Source organism: Ambystoma mexicanum, chromosome 2p (assembly GCF_040938575.1).
Source record: "Ambystoma mexicanum isolate Mex_15411 chromosome 2p, UKY_AmexF1_1, whole genome shotgun sequence".
In the NCBI taxonomy this organism is placed as follows: Eukaryota; Metazoa; Chordata; class Amphibia; order Caudata; family Ambystomatidae; genus Ambystoma; species Ambystoma mexicanum.
This window is the reverse complement of record NC_090923.1, coordinates 1,337,553,704-1,337,574,785: the sequence shown is the minus strand read 5'-3', so window position 1 is coordinate 1,337,574,785 and position 21,082 is coordinate 1,337,553,704. Positions and strand designations below refer to the sequence as shown.

The 21,082-nt window shown below is 48.9% G+C and overlaps 2 protein-coding genes across 4 annotated transcripts in view; one reads left to right on the top strand and one right to left on the bottom strand.

Moving 5' to 3' along the window:
• FAM83G (family with sequence similarity 83 member G) overlaps window positions 1-2,336 on the bottom strand; it is a 185,946-nt gene extending 183,610 nt beyond the window's left edge. Inside the window, exon 1 of the mRNA XM_069645681.1 lies at window positions 601-2,336. Coding sequence (XP_069501782.1) covers window positions 601-1,089 — 489 coding nt within the window. The 5' untranslated portion in view covers window positions 1,090-2,336. The remainder of the gene's footprint in view (window positions 1-600) is intronic.
• Window positions 1-21,082, top strand: part of SLC5A10 (solute carrier family 5 member 10) — a 1,126,075-nt gene that overhangs the window by 649,716 nt on the left and 455,277 nt on the right. The window lies entirely within an intron of this gene.

Here is a 21,082-nt window from a genome sequence, read left to right as displayed (position 1 = left end):
AGCTATGCTATGAAGTCCATGTTGATCTTTAAGAACACATATAGATGTAAGAAAGTTCAGCATTATACTGTCTGTCTGACTTATGGCCACAAACAAGGATGTTTAGGTTTTGAAAATGATATATATCGGTTTACCATATGGCATTTTGTTTGCTCAAGATTATAAATTGACACTGATTATTGGGACTAATATGTATTTGCTTTAATATTATGTTTTCCAGATTTCTTTATGAAAATTATGCAAATTGCCCCTGAAGAAGTGAATTCTTTCACGAAACGCGTTGGGCCTCTAATAAATCATTTAATTTGTACTAAAGTATTTAACTGTGTCAATGTGTATTGATATGTTACCAAATAATTACCTATTCAGGTTACATTGATTTCATGTGCGTGTTTAAACCAGAAGATTACAACTAATAATTAAGCAAACATAATCAAATATCAGGACTCCTCACAGAGTCACCTATAGAGTGCAGAGGCCGGGAGTTCCCACACTTGGGAACTTGATCTAGTGTGTCCATTTTACCCATGATGCCATTGCACACTGCTGCTTCCAGGTGCATATGTGGCATTTTCTGGTTTTAAAAAAAATAAATCTCACCTTCTGAGCATTGGTGATCATCTTTCTGATCACCTCCTTGATGTGCGCTTGCCCTTCCATTGGCGGTTGCATGTAGACGGTAGCTCTGGTCACACCGCGGTACGCCACTGTTTCCGGCCACCCCAAATCCAACTCCGGGATGGAGTGATCAGACCTCTCTGGCCAATATTCTAACGATATCTCGCCCTCATCGTCCTCTTGGTCGTCGCCACCACTACTATTTCCTCTGGTGATCTTCTCCACCCTGGGCCCGCTTGACCCCGGGTCAAAGGGCTCAACCCCATCCAAGATCTTCTTGAGCTCCAACTCGGAGAGGAAGTCCCTGATGTTCTCCTTCTTGAGGACCTCATAGAACGCCTCTGCGCCCTTGGAGACCAGGGCCTCAAGCGCCAGCCTCTGCTCCTCGCTGTAGAAGAACTCTGGCTTCGACTCGCTGGACCGCCAGTTCACATTGTTGTTATCCAGACACTGGACCTGGGAGAGAGCCATCGCACCCTTCTCTCTCTCTCCAATCAGAATACCACCAAACCCAAGACACAACTCTATAGAAAAACCTCTATCCTCAGACACCAGGCCTTCCCACGAGACTCTTCCGGTACATTGTCCTATAAAACGTTGACCACTCCTTTTTCAGTAACTCCCAAGCATCTACTCCCGGATATATTGCGATATCAGATTTAAAAAAACAATTCCAGGCCCGCTTCCACGTTTTTCAAAAGTTAAGGAATTGTCCCGTAATCATTTCTTGCTACCAGGAAAACCAAATTCCACGAGGGAAAACCATTACTGAACTCCGCTCCGGGCCAGAGAGGTGGCAGGTATGTCTACCTACCCTGCAAGTGTTCTCCGGCTGCAAGGAGTTAAACGGTGAACAAAGAAAGCAAACAATGGATTCGCTTGCCCCCTTTTCTTGCGCGGAATACTGAGGTCTCAAGGTTTCCTCGCTAACCCAGCGCCCGCTCGGCGCCGTGCAGTGGAAGCAGGTCCCCGAGCCGTGTGCCGCCGGAGTCGCCCGGGCCACTGTGCATTGATAATGCTCCCGGGGCTGATCGGCTCCTGTGTGGCTGTCAGTCAGTTGCCTGGCTGCGTTGAACCCGCCCCAGCCGGCCAAGCAACAGTTTCCTGGTCCCGCTGATTAACTTCCACGTGAAATACCCACTTTGCCTCCTACTGAAGCCGCTGGGTTCTCCCAGGAGTTGGCCAGTTTCCACCGATGGCGACCACTTCCTCAAACAGTCCAGTTACCCGGTGCCCGCGCGTTACTCCTTGGTTCAGATTTCGGGGGTTGTGCTGATAGTTGGCGTGCAGGGTTCCCCTCACACCTCGCTGCCCGGTAGCTGCGCACGTTCCCCCCGCGGCCAGCAGCTGCTCTCTCCCGTTGCATGGGCCGGCAGGCTGTGCGGAACAGTCAGGTAACAGCAGCGAGGTGCGGGGCTGAGGGAGGGAGGGCTGGAGGCGGCCCCGCCCAGCCGCCGCCACACCTTCAGTCATCACCACACGAGGCACGAGACGCGGCGGATCACCTCATGCTATCGCCACAGACACAGGGCACGACATTCCCAGAGCGCAGCATCGCGCGCAGCTGCGCCCACCCACCCTGGGAGCACGGACAAGCCCCGCCCCGGGCTGCAAGGCACGGAGGAGCCTCCTCAGACCCGCCGCCTCTCTGTCAGCCCTGTAGCGAGGCACGGCATCTCCCACCCCACTGAAGGGCGCGAAGAATGGCTCCGACATAGCTCCGGTCCCAAACTCTGCCTCTCAAACAGACCCAGCTCTGCAAGCGCGAGGCCAGGCGCCTGAGCACGCGGCTTCCAGGTGAAGACCGCGAACCCTGTGATGAGAGGTCCTAGCCTCCCTCACTGTGACCCTTTAGTCACAGTATGTTACGTCACCGCCTTCCACTTGTATAGCGCCCGCTGCCAAAGGTTGTGGCGTCAAAGCGCTTTCGATAGTCCCCAATTCCATAATTACTTCCTGGTAATCTTCATCGTGCCTAGAGTGGCCACTTTTGCACGATTGTGTCGGACTCGTATTAGGAGACTTTTTATGTGGAGGCGCGTTCGGATCAGCCTGTGTCACAAATGAGATTCTAACGCTGCGTTAAAAAAATAAAACTGCTATGCATGCAGGGAACGGGTCTCTTATATTTCTCTCCAGGTCCGGTCCTGGGATTTCCATTGCCCTGTGCTGCAAATGACATCCAACATCACGCATTTCCCTTTGTATTGACACCATTAGAAGTGACATAACAGAAAAGGGGCGTTATCTTTCTTTACTACTCTGGGGACATCGTAGGTCGTGTGACACACACTGCCATTGATAAGCCAAAACACACATGACTTTTTGGCATGCACTATATGAATGCACTCCAGTCTGGTGCAGTAAATCACGTGGGACGCTGTTTTAAACAGCAAAGCTGAAAAAGGAGTCACTTATAGGCAGGCACAGCACTTTTGGCGTTTAAGTCCCAATGACATTACATTAATCAGGAACACACCCTTTTGGCTAAGGGGTGAAAACAGAAGTTGTGCCCAATCGTCCCAGTTTTATTTCATATGCACATTTGTTAAGGTTTGGCTTTCAGGATCTTAAATAATTCGTGCCTCAAAAAGTACAAACATTTCATAATAAACAGTGGTATCCTTATTTTCCCGCTCCTGAAAGACAGAGTACAGTAGGGACAATCGAAATAATGGGAGCATAAACAGATATTCCTAGGTTTTGAAACCTCATTACCAAGACTAAAAGGCACAATCAAATAAAATCCAGTATATCATGTCATGAGTTTGAGTCATTATTTCATGCAGCGCTTAAAACCAATCATTCACACCTTAAAAAACAATACTCTGTACCAAATGACCAATTAATTGCTGTCTTTGGTGCATCACTCCCCAATCCCACTAGTTTTGTAATGCTTACAAAGCAAGACTCGGGGAGGAGCTGATCTGGTCCGATAGCACAGGAGTAGAGAGCTCGCTTTGACATTTGTGCAGACCCTGCTGATGTAGGTTCGAATCTCGGCAGCCTTTCATCCTTCCGAGGTCGATAAAAGAGCACCACACACTGTGGGTAATAATAAGCAGCACTCAGATAACTGAGGGTTCGTAGCGCTATATAAATGCTAAATTATTATTAATGTGCTGTTAAGATTGGCGCATTTCTTAGAAACCAAGAGCTGGACTGCTTCACACAGCTGATCCTGCAGCAGAGCAGTAAGGAGGACACCCTGTTTGCATGATGTCCGACAAACCCCTTTAAATCGAAATGGTCCTGCAAAATATGGGAGCAGTCATACTTTTCCTTGTCATTGCCCTAGCCAATAGACACAAAGGCTGGTCCTAGATAGGGAAGAGGGTGGAAAGAGGAGACTGATAAAGATCAGGGCATTACCTCCACGTCCACTCTTCCTCGTCCCAGTACTTACTTCATGAGGCACCCGCCTCCGACACAGGACCTTCTTCTATTTCTTAAAATCCCTGTAACTCCTCCCCCACATCCATGTCACTCAGTTTAAATTTTTCCTGCCTCCGGCAGGTTGGACTTTTTCTTCCCGGTGCGGGGCACCAGGGAGCACCGATTGCTGGCCCCCTGTAGGGGGCTGTGTGGCGGGGCCCTCGGCTCCCTCAGGTGCAGCACTGCTCCTGGGCCCCCTGCGGGGCTTGGGGTCACAGTTGAGCTGGATTGCCTCGCTCGGTTCTTTGCTGGGCTCCGGACCGCAGCGTGAGCATTGTGTCCCGGGTCCTGCACGGCCCGGGGGAAGGTAAGGAGAGGGGAGGACTGGGCTTGATGTTTTTCCCCTCTCCTCCTGTTTTGGCCATCTTGATTCGACTTGGCAGTATGGGCTAGCCTTCCCTTTTGTTGTGAGGCCTCTCTGCTTCTTGTCGTGGGGTGACAGTGGCAGAGAGTCTTTGGGAGTGCGGGGGGCTCTGTTCTGTCGCAGGCATGTCACATACCACCCGCTCCTCAGACACACACAGCACAGGATGCACCGGATGTTAGCTGCATTATCTGGGGGAAGGTAAGGAGAGGGGAGGACTGTGCTTGATGTTTTCCCCTCTCTTGCTGGTATGGCCATCTTGACTCCTTTGAAAGGCCGTTACCTCGTGCTCTGTGTACACATCTTTATTGGAAATGATGGCAAGCACTTGGCAGTATGGGCTAGCCTTCCTTTTTTGTTGTGAGGACTCTCTGCTTCTTGTCGTGGGGTGACTGTGACAGAGTATTTGAAAGTGCGGGGCTCTGTTCTGTCACAGACATGTCACATACCACCAGCTCCTCAGACACACACAGCCCAGTATGCACCGGATGTTGGCTGCATTCCTTGCGTGCTGCCTGTGAATACGGCGCAGATTTTGGACACATCTGCAAGCGACCGGAAGGGTACCGGCCTGGCATAGTCTACACTTCGGGTTCGAGTCTCAGCGGTGCTGACTCGGTCCTTCATCCTTCCTAGACCGATGCATTGGAACGATTTAGAGCATGGGGCTACCAGCTACTGGATACAGGGCTCAAGCCACCTCTCAGTCATGTGGTGTGTTTGGGTCTGTGCTAGCTATGGACGCAGACTCCTTGTCCTGTCCTCTTCCTCTAAACTGCGCAAGGGAAAGTCAAAGGAGTTGATTTGCTTTTCCCTTGTCCGGCATGGGATTATGGAAAAGGATCATGGAAGTAACGGCCATGCAGGGGGTTCCCAGTGTCTCTTCTTTTAGGCCCTAGGTCCTCCGGTGCTGACGTGTTGCTTTCACGCCTCCTCTCAGACTTGTGGGAAGTGATAGGGCACATGGTGGCACATGTCTGTGCTTAGAGGGGTTCTCAGAGCCCCTGGTGCCGGTGGAGGGGGATGTCACTTCAGTGGGTTTTCCAGTATAGGCATACCTCAGGTAGGGGGTTGCCTTTGATGTCGGCTATCCGGGATGGATTGCTTTGCCCCGCTTTGTGACAGTACTCTGCCCTTTTGACGCCAGCCTGGTGGCTCCTCTGTCGGCTGAGGGGGCCATAGTCTGCTGGACTTCTGGGCTGTCCAGTATCTTCCTTTTGATAGGTCAAATCTTTTTGTGGGCTGACAAGCATGCTGTTATATTGTGGCGCAGGCCTGTTTCAACGTACTGTGATTTCCCTCTGGTGCAAGTGCAGTGACTGGCGGTTTTCCCTGGCTCCTCGTCTCTATCTTCTCGGAGGTGTATGGGACTGGTGGGGTTCGGCTTCCTGGGTAATGGGCTCCTTCTGGAGGGGGTATCAGTTGCCGTTCCTGTCTCCTCCTGTCCAGGTTTGCATGGTTAGGACTTTGGTACCCAGCTCACGGTCCAAGTAGTTGGCCATGGGTTCCGTTCTCTCCGAACGGTTGTTGTGGGTTACCGTCTTGCCCGTTCCTCTCCCTGTTCAGGGTCAAGTTTTCTACTTGCGGGTGTTCCTGGTCCCTATGCCTTCTAGGATGTGTCACCTGCTTATGGGTCTCAAGACCCTGCACTGCTTGTCCGGACGTCTGGGGAGAGCGTACTCTGGATGTTGTGCAGGGGGGGCGCTTGCTGGCTGTTCTGGGCTGGGTTCTCAGAAGGCAGTATGTCTCGACTCACCTGTTGCTGAAGTTACGGGGCACGTGGCGTCTTGCATGTTTTCCAGTTCCTTAAGCCTGTCTTCGGTTACGTCTCCTGGTGTCTTATACTCTCTCCCACTGGCTCCCGACATCTCGGCTTTCGTAGTTTTGTTTTCAGTGTCCCCAGCGCTGCGAGTGTCCCTGCTATGGTGGCGGGGGGTTTCAGGTCTACAGGCTGAGGTGTGCCTGGTCCTTCCTCCTGTGACCTCTCCTACTACCAACACCAGCAGAAAGGGTATACATTGGGGGTCCTCTCAGCTCAAGGGTTGTGAGATCTGGGGAGAGCCGGTGATCATCCAATTGGCAAGAGTTGTGCCATTGTGCAAGCTCTGGTGTACTTCGAGGAGTTGCTGGACGGTCGGCGGTTTTTGGTCCGATCAGACAATACGACGGCCTTGGCATATGTGAACTGCAAAAGGGGTTCCGGCTGTTCCTTGAATGCTCTGGCAGCGCTGATAGGCACCTGGGAGGAATCTCATCTGGTGTATCTGCTGGCCTCACGTATCAGAAGGGTGGACAATGTTCAAGCGGATCTTCCCAGACGCCGGTTTTCACTCCTCTGCAGAACTGGTCCTGTTGGCCCAGGTCTTTGCGGTGACCTGTGTCAGATTAGGGTCCTTGGTTCTAGACCTGTTTGCATCCCTGGCCTCAGCAGAAGTTCCCCTCTTCTGCTCTCGGTTTCAGGTTGAGGGGATTGGGGGATGGACGCCCTCTCTGTACAGTGGCCTTGGGGTTTTCCTTTATGCCTTTCCGCCTATTCCCCTTCTGCCCCGGGTGGTTTGGCGCATCAGAGTGTCCAGGGTGACTGTGTTGTTGTTAGCTCTGTTCTGGTGCCGCCGGAGTTGGCTCCCCTCTCTGTTGGAGCTTCGTTCCTAGGAACCTTGGCTGGTTCCGAGGTGGCCGTGTCCCCTTCAAGGGGATCTGCGGTTAGAATTCCATCGGATGCAATGGGCGGTGTGGCTATTGCTCAGTCTAGGTTGATATCTCAGGGGTTCTCAGATCCTGTAGTTGAGTCCAAATGGATGCTCTTAGACCCTCCACTCTGAAGGTGTTAGGCAGACATTGGGGCCATTTCCGAGACTGGTATGGGCAGTCTGGGATCCCTCCCCTGCGTTCTGGCCTCTGCTATCCTTCGGTTCCTCCAGGAGGGGTTTTGACAGGGGCCTGGCAGTTTTTCCAGGCTTCGCTCTCAGCGGGCCTCCATGAAATTCCTTTTGGGGGACTCTGACGGTCACTTGGATGGGGAGGTGTTAGTGGGGAAGTTGATCCAGGGTTTTTCTTCTTCCCCTCCTTGTGCTGATAAAGGGCTTTCCTTTTGGGATCTCCCTCTTGTATTACGGTTCCTTCATGGGCCTCCTTTTGAGCCCATTTCCGAGATTGATATCAAACATCTTACACTGAAATCTGCTTTTCTTATTGCCCTCACTTCTGCCCGTAGGCTTGGGGAGATTGGGGCTCTCTTATGTCACGCTCCTTTCCTGAGGGTGCTGCCAGACTCGGTGGTGCCGGGGTGTGGTCCGAAGTTTCTCCCTTCAGTTGTCTCTCGGGTTTCACACCTCTCAGGGTCTGGTTCTCCCTGACTTCTTTCATGATCCAAGAACGCCTGAGGAGGTGGCTCGGCTTAACATTGATGTCCGGCGGGACGCGTTGGAGTATTTGGCTTGGTTTGCCTTTTCCACCAATCTGATAGTCTTCTGATTGCTTGTGGTCTGGCTGGGGCTGGGCATAACGCATCTGTGGTTTCCATTTTCCGGTGGTTCCGGGTTGTGATCTCTAGGGCCTATGTGGCTTCTGGCCTGCCTGTGCCTGCGCACAATCAGGGGCGGTCTACCAGGGGTTTCGCGGCTTCCTGACCCGATGTAAGGAGGGTTTTTCTCTGCAAGAGATTTGTATGGCTGCCGCCTTGGCTGGTCTAGGCATTTTCATCAACCACTATGGGTTGAGTTTCTCCCACTCGGCGGTTGGTTCCTTCGTGGTTGGAGTTTTTGTCTGTGGGGATGTGATTTAAGAGTTATTGTGGGTGTGTTTTGCTGCACTGTTTTTGGCTCTGTCTCATTGGGACCTTTTCCCCGTTGATGCTTTGGTATACCTCATGAAGTAAGTACTGGGACGAGGAAGAGTGGACGTGGAGGTAATGCTCTGATTACTTACAGGTAATCTTCATTACTCCTAGTCCTACTCTTCCTCGTCACAGTACTGACGACCCTCCTCACCCTCCCTGCGGGGAAGGTCCCATGCTCCGGCTTGGTAATATGAAACTGAGTGACATGGATGTGGGGGAGGAGTTACAGGGATTTTAAGAAATAGAAGAAGGTCCTGTGTCGGAGGCGGGTGCCTCATGAAGTAAGTACTGTGACGAGGAAGAGTAGGACTAGGAGTAATGAAGATTACCGGTAAGTAGTCAGAGCATTAATGAACATGGAAGGGACACCCACATGGTGGCACTGCATATCTTCACCATGGGGTTCCTCCCAGTTCAGACCAAGATGCAGCTATACCGCTGGGGGCTTGTGTCAGGGTGACCGTGGAAAACAGCCTGCTCCTGCTCATATGCTCCGGAAGTAGTCTGACGGACCCAACAACCAGGGATAGTGGTTGAACGCTTCTTCCCATTGCGGCAGGATACGTGACAAACTGAGAAGAGGCATAGGCCCTTTTTCGGGTACATACCATCTCGATTCTGTCTTTGGAATCTTGAGGTTGTGCATCTTTGTGTGTTTTTGAATGTATTTAAGAACTGGGTGCCATTTTGAACAGAAATTGCTTACAAAGTAGGAAATAAAAAAGAGCAGAGGCATTTCTAGGGTTAGGTTTCCTTGCACAAGAGCAATGTTGGGTTGAATGCCGTATGCCAGGCGGTGAAGAGGCAGAGTGGGAACACATAACAGGGATAGTGACTGAAGCACTGGGCTTTGCAGGGTGCGGGGCCAGGACAGATGTAATACACTTGAATTCTTGAATGGATTCAATTCTGGCCATATTTTATTAACAACGAGAACACCCCTTCATCCAAAATGTGACTTGTACAACACCTCATAAGCAAATAATAGATCAACAGTCCCCCAACAACAAGGTATGAACCGATTAACAGGCGGTCCAGGTGGACCATAATTCCAGCCCCCAGGGCGGCGCATGGTAGTGAGACCTCTATAGTCCCTACCATGCCCTCTTATGGGGCGATACCAGGAGGCACCCTCTTTGGAACCAGCACTGATCTCATCCTGATCCTGCCCCCTCCACGCACCTACCAAGCTAGACCCCACACCGCCTGGACACCCATCTCCATGGTAGGCGTCCTTTGCCCTCTCCACAGTACCTTTCAGGCCACAGAGTCGCCCAGAAAGGGCAACTTAGTGTCCCCATGGCCCCCCACACCTGCCACAGAGGCACCGCAACTCCCCCCACATGCCATGATGTACGAATAAAAGATGCAAAGTTCTGTAGCAACAGTTTGGTTCCCCTGTCCGACAGGTAAACCCCGTAATGATGAAAATTCCCCAGCCCCCTCACCAAGTCGTTTGCCACAATTCAGAGATGCCTGTGGCATGCTGCCAGCCAAGCCAAGTCATTGTTCAGTTTTCCAGCAGAAACATTAAACGGGCATGTGGGTCGGGGCAAACCCCAATGAGTCCTCAGAATTATCTGAGAGCACACAAACAATGCCCATGGGCAGAACCTGCCCAGCCATGAGTAGAGAGACAACAGGCATTCAATTAACTCCCTCCCAGCTGGACCAGGTTGTTGCCCCCAACATGCAAGATCACCAGGTGTGGGTCCAGAAGCCCCCGCTTCCTGCGTTGCTCTTCCACCACTGGGCGGACCTTCCCTACCCTCAAACCTCTCAACCCTATTCAATATATGTCTGCAATAGTGTCCTTCAACAACCCTGGGTGATCACACACCCTCCGTTCCATTCCCCAGATGAACGAATGACCGACCGCCCAGACCACTTGCCGCGCCATCCTTCCCTTGACATAGAGGAAAAAGCATGTTACTGCCAGGAATTCAACCATCCGCAGGGTGGGTGTGCCCTCACCTGGCTTTTTTGAAATGTTATCAGAAATTGAGTGATGGTTGATCAGCCTCTGGAAAATGTGTAGGACTAATTTGCACACATTTTGCAATTCTCACTGCATGACATACACATAGACCTGTGTACTCTGGGTGGACAAAGCCTACAGGCGCAGTCCCCTTGTCATATTTAGTTGGGGCATGACAGTCAGGATTACACCTTGTCTCTCAGATGGGGAAGGGCAACACCTTCCTCCTGCCATGGCCGGCCTAATTAACTATCAAAGGCTCCATGGATCCGCCCTGTCCTTTTGTGTAAGCACTGCAGAATGGTGGCAGCAATTGACATACTTAGCATACAAATAGAGTATACTTCAAACAGGCCCACATGGGGCATAGCTGCAGAGGTGAACAAAGGAGACAGGAAACCCCAACAACCTTTGATATGCACTGTGTCAACCTGAAAATGGCAAAAAATAGTGTCAAAAACTCAGGTACACTCTCATCCCAAGCACCTGTTAAACTGTGGATAACCTCAGTCAAAATTTCCGTTAGGATAATATAACTTACAGATCATAATCGATTCAATTAGTAAAGGCAATATATCTTGGTTGCAATGAGTTCAATAATTTATTTTTATTTTGTAACAATGTGTCATTTCTAACGTAATTCATAAATATACAGGTAGGATTAAGTAAACAAGTAAACCAATGACAAAACATGGGTAGAAGATGAATCCGGCCCCATGGCTGTAATCCCGTTGGCAAATATGACATTGTGCTTGCGAAGATATGGAAAGAATCATGTGGGAAACAACAAGGATTGTTGAACTACATTTGGCGTTTCGACGATGGGAGACGGTCCGGCCGTCCTGATGGATCTATATTGGTCTTGGGGGCCTAGAGCCTACATGAAGCTGACCAGGGATTGGGGAGGAACATGCTCCTTGGTGCTCATTCATGTTTCAGCATTAGTGACTCCTCACAGTGACCTGATCAATGGAGAATTTCCAAAAGCAGATGCCCATTTGAGAAGAAGATGATCGCTTGAGTTTCTCAATTGGACCAGGAGAGAGAATTACTTCTCAGCCAAATCAATATAAGCATTTGATGCCATTCCTTATGAGCACAGGTTGTTCCGCAAGACTGCTTCAATCTTCACAATTATCTTCATGCCTGGGTCCAAACGATGGCCAATGCCAAGTGGTTGCAGAACACAAGATGGAAGCTCCTGCAGACGATCAATACCACCATAAAGGGATTCAATGCTATCAAGGAAGACCTGAGGGCCATACGACTAATGACCCTGCAAAACAGATATGTCCTTGGCATGATTACAGCGATGGAATGTGGAGTTTGCGCCATAATCGGGCTTTCATGTTGCACATGCATATCATCTCCTGATGATGAGAATGAGACCTTGACCGAGGCCATAACGTTGTTGAAAAACCTGCATAACAAGATGGAAGATGAGACCGAGGACATTACGGATGACAGTTGGTTTGCCTCCATATTCTCATGGATCCCGCAGTGGTTGGCAAAGATATTCAACGTCCTTGGAGCAATATTGGTCATGGGGATGTTTGGATTCTGTGTGAAGAAGGATAATACTTGCCCAATGCAAGAAGACAGCAAAAAAGACAGTAGGAATGAAGATCATGATCGATGTTGAATCAGGGTTTGGCCCAAAGAATTGACAGATAAAGATGTCAGAAAATACACATTGAGGCCAGAATTGTAGCACCCGAGGGAACAAAGTTCTTGTATCCCAAGAATCACAAGAAGTACGTGGGATGATGGCTCTATTGTAATCCAAATGAACAGTGCAACTACATGACCTGGAGTGTAGATGAACATGTTAAATCAGCCATCACCCAGAGGGGGGTTATGAAGATCTGGACTCTGAAAAAGCACTTCTTCAAGAGAAAATAACAAGATGTGGAAACCACTGAAGAGGTGGTCGAGGACTTGACCAGAAGCGGAAGGTAGATGAGCAGCTGCATGCCTCTGCAGGAAATCCCACCCCCCTACCTCCTATATGTTGGAAGTCTGAGACTGTGCCATGCTTGACACCAGCAGTTGTGCCAACTCTGCCATGAGTATTTGAGAAAAGGTATGCACTGAGAAAACCATATTGAATGTATCCCCGAAGATACGACAATCTGAGGGAGGAGCTCCCTGAAGGTATAAGAAAAAGAGTGAAAGAGAAGCTAGTGACGTCACAAGAGACGAGCGTGGTGCATTGAGAATACTGACTGAAGAGAATGCATGGATTTTATGGAAACTGATGATGAAGATAAGAATCGAGTAAACTTTCTTATGCATAAAAGAAGATTGCACTTGTGCGAAATGCAACCGTTCAATAATTGTACAGATGCAGAAACGCAAGTAGACTAAGTGATAATAGAAGCTGGCTATACGTAGTGAATAGACTGCAGGCAAAGCCGCCATTGTATAGGAACTGAACATCAGTGTCATGAATCTAGTAAATTGAAACCCATGGAGAAGAAAGGCAGAGAACTGTGTCGCAGCACGAATATGCTGAGATTGCGAAAGAGCCTGGCATCAAAATAGAAGTAGCCAAGGTTGGTTATCTATTCTTGAAAGCAGTGAATGTGCGAAGGATGAATCATCCCCTATTAAGGGGCAAAGAAAGAACACCAAGAGTGCCAAGTTTTATTTATTTAAGACATTTAAAAACTGCAGGATGGACCCGAATCATGCTCTCCTGTCACGTGAGTTGAGTATGGAAATAGAGTTGAGTTTGGAGTCCTAGAACAATGATAGTGATTGCCCATACTCCCATATGGTCCCACAGACAGGATTCTTTGCAAGGCCAAGTTCAAAGACAATCTGCATGGCAGAAGGCATGGGTGATGAGAGATGTTGGGCTAATTGGGTGGGGAGGTAAAGTGAAGTCCACCTCCTGGCACCTGGGTATGAGCTTACGTGCTAAGTGAACTGAATGTTCCAGACATGGCACGAGCATGCCTACCAATTGCAGAGGGCCGTATAATGAAGGGCCTTATATTTTGAGAGCCAATGACCAACCGTGTACTTAACAGTGTTGAAGAATACATGTTTTAGAGTTACGCATAAATTGTCCACCTGACAATAGACAGCCAATCACAATCCCAGTCCTTATATAAAGTATACTTAGATGTTCCCCTTGAACGAATTATAATTGGTTTTAGGTTTTTCTTATTTGACACATAGTATGACGTCACTTCTGACATATTTTTAGTATAAAGTGTATGTTTTATGAGAAATTTGTCGAGAGCTGAGCGAACGTCTGTTGATGTCTGTTGTAACTTCCCTGTTTTAGATAATTTTTAATAAAACAGCAACCGTTGCCATGTTCCTGAGTTGTTTTGATTATTTGGACTCAGAGTTATTCTGTGAACCCCATCCGTTGCATGCACGTTGCTAAACAACCATGTGTTCACCACTGTTTTCTTTCCCCCCCAAGAGTAGTCTCTTCTCTAACAGGAGCTTTCTATCAGCTACATAATTTACAGCTGGAACAACTACTCGTCCACTTACAGGCTGTGCTGAGGCCTGTGACGTACAGGGTGCCGCACTAGTTCCTGTCCACCCTGACCCTAAACTTGCCTACCTGAGGGGTAGTTGGTGAGAACCCATACTCTTGTTTTCTTCCTCGCCATCTTCCACCACCCCTTCAGGAAGTCTTCTTCATTCGGGTACATGGGGCCCATCCCACCCCCTGCAATCTCTTCCCCAGCAACCCTAGCTTCTACCCAAGCTTGGAAGCTTATCAGCAGGTCAGGTTTATTAATCCTGGTGCTCTAGGGAAGTCCCGTCTCTTGACATTAAATGCGCAGGGCATCTTTGCTCGTGCATTTGACAGTCTCTATGTCAAGATCCATTATTATTAACAAATACCTGCCTGTGTTCTAGATGTTGACTGCAACCATACTTTTATCATTGGGTGACTCCAACTAGATCCAACCATCTGCCATCAATGTGACAAATCAAATTCCATGGTACGAGTCATCCAGGGGTGAATATCGGTTTCTAAACCATCAAACAGCCCCACACCTCTAAAACACCAAAATGGATCCGAACAGATTGGAATAAACAAGCATACAAATAAAGTATAAACCTCCTTGTCCAATTTTGGTAACGTGGATGGAATGCCAGGCTTATCTCTTCTAAAGGTTGTGGATCGTTGGTTAGGTGCAACACAGCAAAAATACAATTACTACCCAATGATAAAAGGAGAGTCCAGTCAAGGTTGTATACAAATATTTACTTTATTACTATCACAACAGTTTAACAACACTACTAAATTATAACCCACCCTGTAAAGGAATGCAGAGGGCAGACAGTTTCATATGAAGGAAAAGGGATGCACCCTGGATACTGACAGGAGGGTAGTTGGTATGGTTACCACAATAGTTTTTAAAGGTTCTTGCCTTCAGCAAAAGGTGGAAAGGGTCTTAATATGTCTATCGGTGCCTTCTGGGCAGGACCGGGGGGCATGTACCTTCTGCTATAGATGTTCTCTGTGTTCGACAGGGTCGAGTCTGCTTCAGGGCGCCTAGCAGGCTTTAGTGACAGAGTTTGAGACAGGAGTCAGCTGGGGCTATCAGGCTGCAAGACGGTTTGGCGAGCAAAGCTTGATGAATGGCTACAGACTGGCCTACACAGCGACAAAGGGCCAGGAAACATTGTCTTACTCCTGATCAGCGGTTCTGAAGCACTGGTTGAGCCATCTTGGTTTTCTTTCAGTGACTGCTGCCTGATGGCAGTTAGCGTTGCAGTCGGTTACGGATCGAGGCACTCAACTGGCTCAAAAATGTCCTTTAAGGCAGACAGCGGTAGGTGCTTGTCAATGCACGTCTGCCAGCTTCTTCACTGGGCTTGTGTCGTCCTTTAAGGCAGACAACCCAAAGCTCAGAAGTGTGTTGCAGACAGCTGCCTTGCCCTTGGTTAAAGGTTCAGAGACCTTCTGGCACTCCCTGTCTAGGGATCCTGCTGCTGAGCTTAGCAGGGCATCTAGGTGCTGGCTGGGTGCTGGCTGGGTGCTGGCTAGGTACCGGTTCTGAAGCAAATGGATGGTCTTCTGAGTTGTTTTTCTCCCTCTGTTGCCTGGGAGTAGATGCAGGGATTGATCTTGCTTCCCTCTTTGGATGTCCTGGCCTTCCTTCACTGGCTGAAGCTGTAAGGCAGACTGTACCTTGGGCCAGGGTCCAAGGATGAGTTTTTCTTTCTGCTTCTTGCAAAGTCTTCAGATGTTCTGCCTAAAGACGGGCTCCAGCCCCCTTTTAAAGCCAAGTGGACCACAGCGATCAGCATATGCTAAGCCTACCTTAGTGAACCAATCCTGGGGTCCCTACCAACAATTTTCAGTATGCGTGAGGTCATAACCAGAGTGCTTTGCAACAGGAAAAAGTAAGGGTTAGAACCAGGAACAAGGAGTGTCCCAGAACTAATATGGCAGAACCCTCCTCTCAACAGAAAGAGCTCTGGGCTCACTCCCTTGTCTTACTATATCCCACCCATCTTCCTGTCTGTGTGCTCAAAGAATCTCTCTGGTTAATGGATATCCCTGTGGTTCCTGATGAAAGCGGCAGGTCTCCCTTGAAGATGCTGAGAGACCAGACTCTCTGGCATCCGCAAACCACATTCTGGTATCTTATGAACGGGGTGTGTGAGCAACCGGAGGTTCTCCTCACTTCCTCTCCCCCAGTAGCCTCTTCTCGGGTGGCCAGGAAAATGCCATTACTTTTGGATCCTGTCCCTGGAGGTGGATATTCAAGGGAGGATCACCTGCATGTGTGGACTGGGAACCAAAAGGGGCCCTGGATTATTTTTTGAAAGTGGCCCCAAATTAAACATTTTCAGTGAGCCCAACCCTTTTTTCCTATGGGAACATGTGGAAATACCACACAAACGAGGCCCACAGTGCAGAGGCCTACAGGGAAATCTCCAGACTTCCCTACAGGCCAGTCCAGCCCAGATCACCTGAGTAGGGGAGACTTGGGGAGTGGGGAGAGGACATCTCTAGGTGAGACATGGTATACCCCATTTCCCTTTCCCCACACACCCTCTATCCCCCAAGCCTTTATAAGCTTTTTTCAGCCCTTTCCTTTTTCTTCCACTAAAACATTTCCCAAAACACACCAGTATGCTAGGACGAAGAAGAGAGCAACAAGAACAACATATCCTTACTTTGTTAATGCAGATATATATTGACCCCAGCCAGGTACTGAGACAAGGAGGAGGACAACAGGACAACAAGAGTAAAGCAGGACTATCGCGTTAGTGGTGAGCGGTCTAATCTTTTTTGGATAAGCATGGAGGCGGGAGCTATAAAAGGCAGAATAAAGATGGAAATGTAGTCAGCTGTGGGAAAATGCCCACAAACTGCTGGGTGCAGGCAGACCTCTTTGGTGTAGCAGTGTGGCAAGAGGAGCCTTCGAGACCCGTGGAAAAGTGCAGACGTTATGCAGCAGGAAGCGAATGTACAGGACCCTGGAGGCCGTTGGCAAACAGTAGGAAAGAGACCGTCGTGACGGAGGAAAATGGTTGTTGAGTTTTTAGTCACAGAAGAAGCACTCCGGGGTGATTGTGAGCAGCGGAAGACCGCTGGGAGAAGACACTGGGTACCGCAAGGAGAAAAAGGAACCTGTGGCGCAGCAGGACCTTGTAAGAATCCATAATTCCGACAGGTGGGTGCAAAAAGAAGGGAGAACACCGAGCTGGCAGGCGGACATACAAATTAAGTAACGGACAATGATTTAAATGGAAGCATGCATTGATATTTAAATGAAAGCAGATATAAGACAATTTGAATACCGAACTAAATGAAAGCAAGTTGTGAACACTCTTGAACCTTGAGAGGAGTGAAAGGAATATTGTGAATCTTAATGAAAGGAAGTTTGTGGACTGTACTGAAAAGACAAACTGCAATATATGAGAAAACAAGCATTGGCAATAGCCAAATTACAAGGAACTGTATTACCTGAGAAACAAGTGCAAGCAAAGCCAAGCGAGCACAAAGAGTTGTATGATATGAGAAATCCAGCATTAAGCAAAGCCAAGGGAGTTCAAGGAACTATGTGTTATAAGGAAACAAGGATTGGCAAGAGACAAGAGAACATAAGCAAGTGTAACAAGTGCATGGTAGGCAACCAAGTCACGGTAGAGTGTCAGGAGTGTGTGACACATGAGAACTAAGCAAATAGCACTGTTAAGGAGAAGCAGTGGACTGGTGTTGATGGAAAATCAGTCAAGAAAGGGTACCAGTTGTTTGGCCTGTAATGGGTGGACCGTGTAGGCCTACAACTGCCCCTAGACCGGGTGCTGCTGAATGGAAAAGCCAATGAAAACACCCATCAAGAAGCTTGTGTGTTTGCAACAACCTTTGTTATGCTCACCTGGTCTCTGCAGAGGTGTTGGGGCATGGTTGCAGCCCTCCCAGGGATGAGGTCGCTCGGGTCCGACTTCGCCCTCTGCGCTTATGTGGTGACTGGTGGTAATAGGTGATGCTGCTCGGGACTGCTCCTGCGTGGAGAATAGAGGGTGTGAGTATGTCAGCTTGTGCGCCTGATCCCCTTTCAGACCCCTTCTCCCACACCATGGTACTCGTGGGATGCACTGTCCGTGGAAAGCTCACCTTTTGATCAGTTTTGACGAGCACTCCGTCCTGCTGCTTCTGGCAGGGGCGCTTGTTTGATCTGACCAAGTTCTTTCACTGGTCCCTTGCCAAGCCCCTTGCACATGGTAGTCCAGTCCTGCTGTTACTAAGCCACTATACTTCAGGTAAGTGTTCCTATTTGCCTTTCTCTTTCCTCATCTGTTTTTGTTGTATTGTAAAGTTTGTTGTCTTGTATTGCTGTCCGTTCCACTTTTGATGTTTGCTCTTTTGCTTTCTTCCCTTGCAGGTGATGTTGCCGGCCCGGCAGAAGCTGCAGAGCTTGAGGCGACAGCCGTAGGGAATGAGGAATGAAGCTGCAGTGGTGCAGTAGCTGGTAAATTGTTAACTAGGGGGCACACGGGATTCAAATGCGGCCCGGCCCTAGGACGGATGTTCTAACCTTGTCTGTCTTCTTCTTCACAGGGTCCGAGTTCGTGGATGCGCAGTGCAGTGCTGCCGCGTCGGGATCAAGATCACTGGATGTCAGGAGGTGAGTCTGCAGATGAAGCGATGAAGCACCGGTTTCATGGAGGTGAGTATGCAGGAGAACGCCTGGTTTCCAAAGGTAAGTAAACTGGTCCAAGCGGCGGTGAGCGTCTCGTTGCACGTGAATGCACAGTAACATGAAGCACCGGCCTTAAGGATGGAGCAGCTTATATAGCTGAGCTTCTGAAGCCACGCCCACCAGGTTCAGCCTTCCTGCCACACCCGATGAACCAGCACATGAAGACCAGACCCAGAGAGCTACACCCGATGAGTCAGTACATGACGATGTTCTCTGGAATAAAGGCTTTCAGCTCCTGGAAAGTTCTTGTAAAATAAAAGCACTCTTCCACTGAAATAAAGTAAAAGCACGCCTGCACTGAAATAAAGTGTTCCTGCTCACATCTCTATATGAGCCTTGCACCAAAGGTGCCAGGACTGAGTCCAGCCAGGTCCCCTGTGTTTATAGGTCCCAAAGGGACATAAGTGAGTCAAGTGACCCATTGCCTCTATCACTAGATGGTGGGTTTTGTGTTCTGGGCCTGTGGTCTTGACAGCACTCCCTCTCAAGGCCCTTCTCGTGGGTGGTTTCCCCCCTGGGCCCGGTTTAGTGGGGTTATTGGGGTTGAACTACCTGATTAATCGTGGAGCGTGGACATGCTCATTGGGTTCTCAGGTCCGATCTTAGGGTCCATAATCTTTCCAGTCTATAAGGTAGTATAACTTGGACCGGACCATCTTAGAATCTAGGATCCTTTTAACTTCGTATTCTGATTTTCCTTCAACTATTTCGGGATCCGGTGGAGTATCGATCCGCGTACCTGGTCTCAATGGTTTTAGGAGGGAGACATATAACACCGGGTGGATCTGCATGTGGGCCTGTAATTCTAATTTCATGGCCGCAGGGTTCATCACAGCCTTGATAGTGTAGTCCCAGATATCTGTGACGGAATGCCCATGGTCCTTTCAGGGGGATGTTTTTGGATGCTAACCAAACCTTGTGTCCGACTTGGTAGTTGGGAGCTTCCCTTCGGTGTCGATCCGCAAACTGTTTCTGTTTCTCTTTGGCTCTGGCAAGATGCTCTGCTGCTTCCTTAAAAACCTGGGTGATGATTTTGTGTAAGGTCGTTACAGCGGGCATTTCTAATGATTCGAGTGTTCGAAAACGGATGTCCGTGGATGTCGACCATACACTATGTAGAATGGGCTTTGTCCCGTACTGGTATGAATGGAGTTGTTATATGTGTTTTCTGCTAGCCAAAGTATGTCCTTCCAGGTATCCTCGGTTTGTTTCAGCATACACCTTATGTATTGCTCGAGGGTCTGGTTAGTCCATTCAGTCTGGCTGTCGGTTTGGGGGTGATGGCTTGTAGATAACTGGAGGTCGATTTTGGCAATTTTACAACACCTTTTCCAGAATGCAGAGACAAACTGAGTTCCTCGGTCTGATATCAATATTGATGGGAACCCGTGTAGCCGGACAATCTGTTCAAAAAACGCAGTGGCCAGAGTAGAAGCAGTTGGGAGATCTTTCAGGGGAATAAAGTGGGCCATTTTGGAAAACAGATCTACAACGACTAAGATGGTATTGTATCCGTTACAGGAGGGAAGGTCTGTAATAAAATTAATTGATGGAGTATGCCAAGGTGCTGGGGGTACTTCTAAAGGATATAGCGGACCTACAGGACTTTGTTTTTGGGACTTGTGTTGTGCACAGGTGCCACACGTTGCGATGAACTGGACAATGTCCTTTCGGCAAGTTGGCCACCAGTAATTTCTCTTTTTTTTAGCTTGGGTTTTTGGCTATTTGCAGCTGCCCTTCTGCTAATGAATCGTGATAGTTTGTGATGATTTGATTCTGTAATTTCTTATCTGGGAGGTACAATCGTCCTTGGTAGTATGGTAGGTTGTCCATGATCGTATACTGGTCTCCCTTCCCTAGCCATTCCTGTTGCGCTGGTGGACTCATCAAGTGTTGCAGGTCAGATTTTAAGTAATATATAGTGGTGGTTGTGGCAATCATGCCTTGGATTCGTCCTTCAGGGATGATGCCCACGGAGTCTGGTGTAGTGAATGCCTCTTCTCCCTCACTCATGCGAGGCAGGGTGCCTGCTTTTCCATTGCGTACTCCGGGTCTATCGGTGATGACAAAGTCATATTCCGCTAAGAAGAGAGCCCAGCGGAGTTGGCGTGATGATTGCAATGATCCGTGATGACGGTGACTGTATGTCTAGCTCCAAGAATATAATGTTTCCAGGCTTTGAACGCTGCCCTAATTGGTAGCAATTCTTTATCAGTGATTGCATAATTCAATTCAGGGGCTGAAAACTTGCGAGACCAGAATGCCACGGGATGCAACTGACCTGTTTCGGGGTCTCGTTGTGACAGGACTGCTCCCATCGCTATGTTGGAAGCATCAGTTTCTACCACATATGGTAGTTCTGGTCGAGGATGCTGTAGAATTGGTGCTGTGGTAAATGCTTGTTTTAGCTCCTGGAAGGCTTTCTCTGCCTCTGAGGACCAATTAAATTGTTTATTTTTCCTTAGTAAAGAGGTGATTGTGTGGACGATCTGGGAAAACCCGGAAATGAACTGGCGATAAAAGTTGGCGAACCCGATTACACTCTGTACTCCCTTTATAGATGTCGGTGAGGGCCAGTTAAGGATAGCTTCTACCTTGCGCGTGTCCATGCATACGCGCCATGGTGTGAGAATAAAGCCGAGGAATTCTAC